This window comes from Geospiza fortis, unplaced genomic scaffold, assembly GCF_000277835.1.
Source record: "Geospiza fortis unplaced genomic scaffold, GeoFor_1.0 scaffold244, whole genome shotgun sequence".
Taxonomy (NCBI): Eukaryota; Metazoa; Chordata; class Aves; order Passeriformes; family Thraupidae; genus Geospiza; species Geospiza fortis.
In genome coordinates, this window is record NW_005054370.1 from 386,526 (window position 1) to 397,630 (window position 11,105).

An 11,105-nucleotide genomic window follows, 5' to 3' on the forward strand; every position below is an offset into this window, starting at 1 on the left:
CAGCAAAGGATCTCTCTTTCCTAATTCTGAATTTAAGACTGAAGTCTTAAATCACTGAATAAAACGTGAAAGCTCAGCATCACTCATAAAAACAAACAACAATTCAATGGAAACCCAGTTCAGTGAGATGAAGATTTCCATAATTATACTCAGGAAGCTTTTAATAGAGCAGACATGAAAGGAAAATTTATTGTCTAGATAATGCTGCATTAATACCTATTATTGTCTTGTGCCAGTTTACACAGAGCATGGGTGATCTCAGCACAGGCAAGGATTGCCCCATGGCGTGTGTGCAGATCTGAGCCCACTGATAAAGGCAGAAGTCTTGGCAAAACTGAAAGAGATTAAACAATTAATTTATTATTTTTTTAAACAAAGCGTAGTGACGGATCACAGCTCTCAATGTAATTCTGCCTGCCTAGAAAGAACACTGGAAAAGCATTTCTGTAAAGTCAAGTATCCTGTCAGCTTTGTGAAAAACAAGTTTTAATGAATTAAATTCTGACATATCACACTGAGCTATTTTACACTGCCAACCACCTCCCTGGCTGAAGCAAATAAAATAACATTGCTGTTGGGCACTGGGCTGGCTGAGCAGCCAGGGAAGCGGGTGGGATTTGATTTCCATCTTCAGTGGAACCTTCCTGGACCACGACAGGAGCCCAGGCAAGGGCTGCACTGCAGCTGCTCAGGGGCTGGGCACTGCCTTCAGCCACAGGGAAAATCTGCCAGGGATTTCCAGACCTCAGGAGCTGCAATGGGCTCAGCAAAGGACCCTGGGCTCATGCTAAGAAACATCTGGTTACACACACACCCAGTCAGAAAGGAATTCTTCTGCAGGTGTCAGGCTGGACAAGACAAAACAGATCCCCCACCCTTTCCAACATCAAAGCTGGGAATTGGAGGGGTAGCTGCTGACACAACTGCACCCATTTATTCAGCTCAGAACCAGCAGAGCCCAGTGCAGCCAGCTATCAAAGGCCCCAGATAAAAACCAACCTGACAGTAATTTAAAATTTTTTGCATAAAACCTAAAAAGAGATTAAGCCATCAGGGTCACTACACTGTATTAAGTGGCAGGGGAGATCTTAATTTTTATTAAGTAGATTTATTAGTTCTTTGTAGGTTTGTCTTGCCTAAGCTCAGCCTGGCTGGGCAGAGCTCAGCTGGTACCTACCCACGTTTGCCATGTACTCAGGGGCCTGGGGAGTGATGTTATGCAGAGCTTTGGTGGAAAGTTCTCGAATAACACTGTAAGAAAGCATTGCTGAGGGTTAGCAAGTCAGCAGAAGCAATGTGCTAAAAAAATAATGTGAGCAAGGGACTTCTGCCCCCAATCAAAACAAATATTCAAAATTACAGAACTCTCTGTCCATCCTATGCTTCCCCCTGTAAAAAAGCCAACAAAGCCAAAGAGCAGCCAGCCTGCAGCCAGCTTTCAGTGAGTGAAAAGAGCCCAAAGAGCCAAGGAAAAACACCAGTGGGGCTGGTGGGACCTGAGGGCTTGTTCTGGGCACTGGCAGGGACAGTGCAGTAAACTGTGATTATTTCTCATGATGCAAACCATGATCAGCACTGATAGAATCTCACTTGTGTGATATGTACACATTTCAATCTCCATGGACACTGAATGTGAGTAAGCACCATCTCTATGCATGAAATCTGCTTTAATTAGGATAATTGTATGGTGACAGTGTTTACCCCTCACATACACTATATACCATATAAATGGGTTTTAATAATCTATTAACAGATTGAGGTCATGGCCAAAAGACAAAATTCATAAACCTGTTTAAGTGACATTGTGCTTGGGAGGTACAGATGATATCACCTACTGCTTGCCCAGTTCCCTTCAGTCAAATGCTGCTGCAAAGCCAGGTGTGAGTGAAATTTACAGAAATAATCCACAAAACCAGAAAGATCTATGCAGAACACTCAATTCCTGGATATTAATAATTAGATTTCATGAACTTACCTATCCCAGTGGTTAATCTTCATGTTAACTAAATGATCAATCATTGGCTGTGTGTACTCAGGAAAGCCAGCAATATACACACTGAAAAAGAAAGAAAAAAACAGATATAGATTAGATATATAGTCAGAGACAGAGAGTACAGAACCAAAATCTGTGTGCATTTTAGCACAGCCTGTTCCAAAGGTTTAAATCCTCTAAATTACTTAAATGTGCCTTCTCCTAAATGGGATGCAGCTGAATGACTGGATGGGAAATATTCTGAATTATTGAAGAAACTTAAAACCACTTCTGTAAAACTTTCAGATTGTTTCTAAAACCTGCTCTACATACAACAAGCTTGACATTCAATCCCATTGTTACATCCTAGAAAATCCAGATGTGTCTATTAAATGGAATAATTATTTCAGATTAGAGAAACACATCACTGATATCAACTACAAGACAGAGGGAAAATAGGTTACAGAAATGTGTTACATCTTCATAAATACAATGGTCCAAAATGGGGAAGGGGTTTTCCACTTGTCCTTTCTAAAAATCAAACATATGCAGGCAGTGAATGGTGACAAAAGCTGTGGAAGCTGCAGAGCTCAGGTGTGAGGTGGAAGGGAACAGCAGCACCAATCAGGGAGCCTGCATTGCCCAACTCACAGCCACACTTCCAATCTCCAGAAGCATCAACTATGGAAAGCCAAGGTCAACACAAGTGAAGTGAAATGTTTTTTCAGTACATCTGATGAGTGTTAAATCACCTTGGGAGGCCCAACCATCAGCAGGACTTTGTGTCAGAAGGGCACAAAGGGACTCATGGATTATCTTAATTTCACCTTTTCAGATCTTTTGATTGATTAATTTGCAGCTACAATGGTGTTCCATTGATATAGCTGTGTGCAATCAGAAGCAAAGAGAAAAACCAAATACTGCCACATGTTCCCATTCTGATATCTATGGAATTCATCAGAGAGGGAATCCTTAAATCCACAGCCAGGCCTCAGTTACCTGAACCAACACTGCACACAGAAGCACCCTCTACTGAGCCCTAGAGAAGGATTTGACACTTGGTTCAAACTGGTGTTGATGCCAGCAGAGATATATAAATATATATTAAATATAAACATATAAACATATAAAATATAATATAAATAAATATATAAATAAATATCTCTAGGTCCTTTCCCTGCTCTGCAGGAACCCACAATAAAAGACACATTTTCCCTGCCATGTTTGAGCTCTCCTCTCTTCTTTGCAGTTGTTTTTCTGAATCCCAGTTTTAGCACCCACCACTCTTGCCAAAGATTTTCATTGAACTTCCTTGCCCAGTTAAAAATCAATTTCTTGGGTCACAGGTGTAGTTAAATCCCATTTTAAATTTTAGTTTATAACTATCTTTAACTACATTCCTCATCTTCTGTGCCCTACTGAGAATTTAATGCAAGAAGCCTTGCATACAAGTCTGATTTCCTGATGATGGTGCTGCTTAGATTTCTGTACCCCACTCAGGTTAAGCAGCTTTTTCCTTAACTCTGCTTGCACCAAGCTCAGAACTCCTGGAATCCCATCATCTCTTTACTGCCAGTTCATATAAAATAGGTTTCCTTGACCTTCCATCCTCAGAAATGTATTCTGATATTTGAGCTGAATGCTCCAAATCAGCAAAAAGGGCACCCAGTGTGAAAAACCTGCATTAAAATATTTAGATTTGAAAGGTTCTAAACAACTATTTATACACATACACACACACACACACACAAATATTTGTAAATATACATGATGCTACCCCTTTACTGGAACATCATCATGATTGATGAAGCATTCCCAGCTGTAGAAATTGACACTTGATTTTTTTTATGAGCTTTTATTGCTCAACATTATCATGGTACGTGTTTTCTGAGTAGCCAAACATATACCTGGGTGCCTTTTCCTTTAATGTTACTCAGAAAAAACAAGGAAATAGCCAAGTAACTTAAGTATTGAATAATGACAGCCCGCTTGAAAAGCAGTGTAATTTTTTGGAAGTAACAGAGTAAATGAAATGGCAAATATTTTACAAAAAAATAGTTTGAATAATGGCACTGAAGATGGCTTCAGAGAATCCAGTTTCTAAGTGCATAAGGCTATTTATAAAAAGATGTATAAATTTATTCCTCTTGCTGAACAGTTTAAAGAAAGAAATCAACAATAATATATTCACTTAAGTGAATATAATATATTATTGATTGTGAATATTTTATATTCACAATCAATAATATATTCACTTAAGTAAGTGGTACTCATACAAAAACTCTGAAAATCACAGTGAAAGAAGTAAAAAAAAAAAAATCAAATTACCAATTCAGAAGAACATAATCAGCCTCCAAGCCAGAATTACAGTATGGAGAAAATAAGAGCTGCTTGGTCACTTTTGGATGTTTTCAATTTTGTGTTAGTACAAAACCCAGAGTTTCAGCAATCCCATGGATGCCATGCTCAGGGATCTCGAGCAGCAGGGAAATCCCAGGCTCCTGCATTTCCCCATCTCCCGTGGGAGGCAGCTCTGGGGAAGGCTGTGGGAGGAGGGTGGGGACCCCAGAAGGGCTGACAGTGGGTAAAAGGTGAAGGTTTGAACAGACTGAAATAATTCTGCACAAAAGGGATAATGCAGAGGTGGACAGATCAATAAAAAACCAGTCAAGGTGAAGACAGAGGATTCCAGTACGAATTATCTTAAAAAACTCTCAGTGGATGTGGAAGAGGTTTTACAGCAACCTCTGTGAGCCAGAGAGAAGTTTGATCAGAGGATCCATGTTTGATGAGAGGATCTGTGTTTGATCAGAGGATCCATGTTTGATCAGAGGATCCATGTTTGATCAGAGGATCCATCTTTGATAGGAGGATCCATGTTTGATCAGAGGATCCATGTTCAATCAGAGGATCCATGTTTAGCCCTGAAAGAATTTTCTACCAAGGTCATTGACATAGAAACCAAGAAAGAAAGAAGGATAAATAAGAGAAACCTGAACTGCCTATTCCAATGAGCACTTTGTCTTTCCTGACCAATGAGAAAACTTATGAGTTTTGTAAGAAAGTATAATTATGCAAGCATGTTGGAATAAAACCAGCTTGAAACCTACTGAAAATGGAATATATTGCTCTGGATTGTCTCCCTCTCAACTACAACAAGTGGAAGTCACAAAGCTGGCAGTGCAGCATGACCCACCATGTACCTGAGTGCTGTTTCTGCTCCCCAAGGACATCACCAGCTCCAGCCTCTGTGCCCTGCTGGGCTCCTGAGCAGCCCCACAGGGCAATGTCCTGCCCTGTCTCCACCAGGGCTGACTCACTTCTGTGGGTGCTGCTCTCCCCACCCTGGCTCTGGACACAGACTCTGTCTGAGACAACTCAAGCCAGAACCAGCCCTGGCTCTTCGTCATTTCCTCGTGAGGAAATGCAATATTCTGCTCCTTCTGGCCATCCAGTTTGGCTCCCAGCTCCCCTGATGTCAGCACCTCTGTGTTTCCAGAGCTGACTCTGTATTCCAGGTTTATAACCATACCAGCCCAGTTTGGGTACTTCCATCTGCTCTTTGCAGAGATCAGCTGGGTTTTTCAAACATTACTGCACACTGTGGCCAGCTTTCCACTGAGCTAACACAAGCACTGGAGCTAAAGGTCTATGCACAGATCACAAATTCAACAACTTGGGCAAATTGTCCTTTTAAAATTATAAGAAATGGTTTTTTGTAACCTGATTTTTTTCCCCCATATCAGAGTCTGTCTACTGTCACTGTCATATTTTCTGGAAAAATCCCTTTGCCAGGATTTCTTCTCCTGGGAAGATGAGAAGCCTCAGAGAAAAAACAATATTATCTCATTTGCTTCTCCCTGTTTTGCTGCTTTGGAATGTGGCTGGAGATTTTTTTTACCAACAGGTGAATGTTTGATTGGGTTCATGTGAATTGTTTTTACTTAATGACCAATCACCATCAGCTGTGTTGGACTCTGAGGAGTCAGTCACGAGTTTTTCATTATTCTTGTTAAGCCTTCTGTCTGTATCCTTTCTCTTGCTTTAGTAAAGTTTTGGTATAGCATTCTTTAATATAAGTACATAAAATAATAAATCAGCCTTCTAAGAACACGAAGTCAGATTCACTCATCTCTCACCTCGTCCTGGGGACCCCTGCAAATACCAGAATCTGCCATCACAACAGCCTCTCCTCTGACTACAACTCTCCAAACTTCATCTTGTCCAGCCTTGAGCAGCTTAGACAGTTTTGTGACACCTCTTGGCTGTTTCCTCCTCATGGCCAAGGAAATCATGGCCACATTTTCACTCTGCCTCACACCTGATAATCAGCCATCAAAAAAATAAAACCACAATTTTGATTTACTTAAAACCATCAGTATCAAAAAAGGTGAGGTAATCAGATAAGAATTTCATTAGGTAGAAGAGGACCCTCATATTCAGGAAAATTAATAATTGGAAACTTACCTTATAGTCAAGTAACAGTTAACTCTGTTACCAACAGCAAAATAATCAGCTGCAGTCAGGATGTCAATGCCATGGGGGAAAGTGCCCTACAAACAAAATATTGTTTTAAAATGTATAATACATTCCAAATAGGCAACATGATTGAAAACAAATCTCCTGTTACTCTCCCAAGCACTGAAAAAATGCAATTTAATTTATAGTAAAATCACTTGTACTAGAGACATAAAGGATATTGAATGTATAAACAACAAAATAGCTCACTCTGCTTGTGAGTCAGTGATAAACAGCCCAGGCAAATGGCAGCAGGCAGTAACCTATGCAACAGCTCCTTCACACCTCCCAGTCATACCAAAATACATATTTGGCTAAGGCATGACTATGTATGTACCCAAAAGATGATTCCTCTAGAAGGATTTAGATAAACATAAACATGTTTCCAGTTTATGTGAAGTCACAGTGAGTTTAATGAAATATAAAATTAGAGATTTAAGCACCAAGAGGTGCATCATGTGTAGAGTACATGGGAGTTTCTACTTATACTTCTATTTTGTGACTCATTAATGAACTAAAAATGGGGTTGGCTTGTTTTGAAAATGAACATTGGTTCCCAGCAAAGCCTGAAACAGTGACTCCTACTGAAGGATCCCACTTCTGCCATCACTTCTCAAACCAGTCTGTTTCTAGAAGATAAATTATCTTTCTGAGATTTCCACTTAGAAATCTGCATTTCTGTATGCAAGCAATTCAATTCAGATATTCAGAATTTGATTGGCTCTGGCTGGATTAACAGAGCATCAGCAGAGGCAGCAGAGCACCCATGAGCCACGATGAAAAACAAATGGAAAGGAGCCAGCTGACACTGGCTCCACTCTCTTCCAAAAGGGACACTAGGAGGGTATTAAAACAATGAGGCTCCCTGGAAGTACAGGTTTGGGATGTGATGCAGGTTTGTTTACAGCTCACTCATCCCTTCCACATGAGGATCCAGCCATGCAAAACTAGTGGGAAGTATCTCTCCATCAGGGAGAATCTCTAAAGCAGTTAATCCTGGAAGCAGCCAGCGGCTGCCAAGGTCCTGCTCTGGGAAGCAGAATTCCAGTGCTCCCAAAAAACAAGGCCTGAAATCTGAGTGGACCAAGGACAGACTGAGTATTTATGGCTTATCCAAGCCTGCAAGTCTTGGTAACTCAAAGGGAAAATGAATGCTCTGTCCAAAAGCCTCATGAAACCTTGATTAGGGGCAAAAAGGTACATGAGAAACACCTCAGTGTGATTTAAGGCCAAAGAGCAAGACACACAATGGAAGATATAAAGATGCACACTACATAAAGGAAATCTCAGCCAACAGTTTGAGTTCCAGCTGCCAGCTGGACCCTGCTGTTTGTTCCCAGCTGTGAGTGTGCCAGTTGGATGCCAGCTCACAAAGGGCACGGTGCCACCAAGCCTGTCAGTGAGGCAGCATCATTCCCGACTTCAGGAACACACAGGTCACAGCCAGGCAGGCTTTACAGGAACACCCACCAGCTTCTGTTCTCCCAGAACACTGCAAACTTCTCCAGTGTAGAAGCTGGTGTTATTAGAAGTATCTGTATTTCTCATGATTTATGCTCAAAAAAGTTCTTCAGATTTTTCAGAGCTTCCATTGACACACAGGGTAAGTGGCATTTTTACAATGGCTTCTGCTGTGGCCATCAGCAAGCTCTGGATTTGGGATGGGTGGAATTACAAAGCTGAAGGAGGCAGGAACCAGGGAACAAGTGAGGGCAACCTTTTTCTCCACCTGTTTAGTACCAGCTTTATTACCTCAGGTGGAGAATATGTTTCAGCTCCTTCCAATTCAGAGAGAGGGTGTTTCTTTCAACACACTCTGAACTCCAGAGGGTGGATCTACTCATTAAGTAATCATTGTCTTAGGCACCGAGGAATGGTTCAGCAAGTAAAACTTCTGACCTTCTGCAGGAACCAGCAGGAGCCTGACAGTTCCTCCATGCCACGAGAACTCAATGTTTCACTGCTGATGTGCCAACACAGAGGCTGAAACCATCATCATGTGATGACACTTTTGTGTTGTGGGTCAAAGCACAGTCTGTAAGGAACATTTCTAGCTGGACTATACCCCTCTGACTCAGAAATAAATTTTAAAAGAATTGAATTTTTGCTAGATGGAAGCGCTTCTAAACCTGCAGCAGAGCCAGGAGCCCTCTCTCCCCTGGAGCTAAGGCAGGCTAAGGTGTTATTTACTTTGTTCAGCACCTCACACAGTGCAATCAGGCTGGGCTGCTGTGATGCCCAACCTCTGCAGGGCAGGAACTGCAGACCCAGGAAGAGCCACCCTGGCCTCTGTTTATCACAGACCCAGCTGGGTCAGGTCACCAAAAATCTCTCCTCTCTTCTTCCCAGTCTTCTTGCACCCCTTCTCTGCTGTTAACTCACTTCTGTCTAGAAATGCACACTGAATATGAACAGATGGTTTAACAGCTAGAGTTCTGAAGGAATAAAATTCTAGCTCAGATTTTCAGGAGTGCTGGTAGGTGACAGCATTTTAACAAAGATCCCTGAAACAGCAGCTTATTGATAACAAAAGTGCTTCAACCATGCTCACATGCCCTGCTCACAGGAATACAATGACTGAACCATCCCTCCCCACACTTTCTCTCTCTCTTAGTTGTATATTCAGCTTTATTCCTGGTGAGAAACCAGTAAATCCAAGGCTTTACCCTATTTCCTTCTCCTCCAAGTCTGAAAATCAAAGCTGCCTCAAGGATTTTAACCACTTCAATGTTGTTAAGTTACATAGGAACCTACCACAACACTTTTTACCAAAGGACTTGGGTACCTCCAAAAGTACCAGATTTCTCAAAATATCTAGGTGGTACAAGAGACAAGCCCAAAAACTGAGCTGAAGACTCTTGAGCCTTGTTTACTGTGGAACCACCAACAGCAATGATTGCACAGCCCACTTTAGTTGGTCTGATTCTACTGAAAACTAGAAAATCAATGAAACCAAACCAAATTAAAAAAAAACCAAAGAAAAAAAAAAAAAAACCACAACGAAAAAAACCCCAAAAACCAAACAAACAATACAAAGCCCTGCACTTTTCCTGCTTTAAAAGCACTGTAGTTTCCAGGGTGTACAATGACCAGCTGGTTTTGCTTTTCTGAAGGATTGAAAATTACCAGTAAGCTCATTTTCTTCCCAAACTGGAATAATAAAATAAAACTCACACCTCAGAAAAACATTCCACAAGAACTAGCTGCTCATAATGAAAACAATTATTTTGTGACATTCTTTCCCTCAATTTTTCCAAAGCCACGGTGTCTAATTTTGATTTTAGGTACTCCATGCTTACAATAACCTCCAAGGCACAAATGAATGAAGATGCAGGGAAGTCACCATACCTGTCTCCCAACATTCTCCTGGAAGGCAGCCTGAGGAACAGAGAACAAACACACCAAAACGAGTCAGGTTTGCTTTTTGATAAACACCAGATGATGAATTCAAAACACACAACAATATAAATGACCCATGGCTTTTCTGTTTTAAATAAAGTAAACTTTGTCAGTAGAACAAGCCTGCAGGGCTTTTCTGTTTCTGCATCTCCACATTCTCTGTTCCTGGAGCCCTATGTTGCCTGGCAGCAGTTTGAGAATTCAGGTTTATTAAACTTGTCACACCCACACAAGTGCTTGGGAGTGACACCAGGCTTGGCCCTGGGATGGAAAGTCAGTACCTGTAGACAACAGCAACTGAGGCAACTCACTCTTGTCTGACTTCAACATCATTTGCTAAGAGTGGGCAAAGTCTAATTCTTTGTCAATGAAAACTTTGGGGAAAACCATTGAGACTGTAATATTCATCTACAGGGTATGTGTCTGAAAGCATGCTGAAACGCTGGGCTTGTAATATTTGAAGACTAAATTCATGTATATTTCTTGTAGTTTGCACTAAATAAACTCAAAATCTTGCAAAAATGCAATGAAAACAACCAGGAAGTTTATCTGTTTACTTGTATGGCATACAGAAGAAAACCTGCTTAATTCCCTCCTTGAATTTTCTCTCTCACAAAAAAGCCCATTACTTTTATCCCTTTAAAGGCCATAAAGTCCTAAGCACTAATAAAAGCTTCTGTAAATTTTAACTCTTTAAGAGAGGGGAGACCATTGTTATCTGGACACCTCTCCATGGAACTCTCTCTGCACACACAGCTTTCCAGTGACGGACAACACTCGTTAACTGATATTTAATGGACAGGGGAGAAGCTCCAATGTTTACTGAAACACCACAAGAATTTGGACAGCCAGAGCTTCTGTATTTCCTCCACAACTCCAGCAGCCCTGTGGTAATCCACCTGTGACAACAACAGGTTCAGCTGGCTCCAGAGGAGGATCCCACTCTGCAGGTGGAGCAAGGGCTGACGCCAGCCGGGATGGAGCCGCAGCCTCCCGAGGTGCTGCTGCCTGTTCAGGCTCCTGCCTGCAGCCCCTGCACGCCTGCCCAGGCAGCTCCAGCTGCTGCTGGCAGCTCAGGGCATGGAGCACAGCCTGGCATCCCACCTGCTGCCAGCAGTGCCCCTGGGCAGCACATCCAGCCGGGATGGGGCAGGAGCTGGGGCTGCAGTGGTGCCCTGGGGCTGCTCCTGTGGGAACCCAGGACATCCCTCTGGCT

The 11,105-nt window shown here is 41.9% G+C and overlaps 1 protein-coding gene across 1 annotated transcript in view; it reads right to left on the minus strand.

Moving 5' to 3' along the window:
* TBCD (tubulin folding cofactor D) overlaps nt 1-11,105 on the minus strand; it is a 120,212-nt gene that overhangs the window by 47,000 nt on the left and 62,107 nt on the right. The window contains exons 16-20 of the mRNA XM_005424536.2: nt 9,839-9,868; nt 6,440-6,525; nt 1,976-2,056; nt 1,178-1,251; nt 217-334 (exon numbers count right to left, since the gene is read on the minus strand). Of these exons, the coding sequence (XP_005424593.2) occupies nt 217-334; nt 1,178-1,251; nt 1,976-2,056; nt 6,440-6,525; nt 9,839-9,868 (389 nt within the window). The remainder of the gene's footprint in view (nt 1-216; nt 335-1,177; nt 1,252-1,975; nt 2,057-6,439; nt 6,526-9,838; nt 9,869-11,105) is intronic.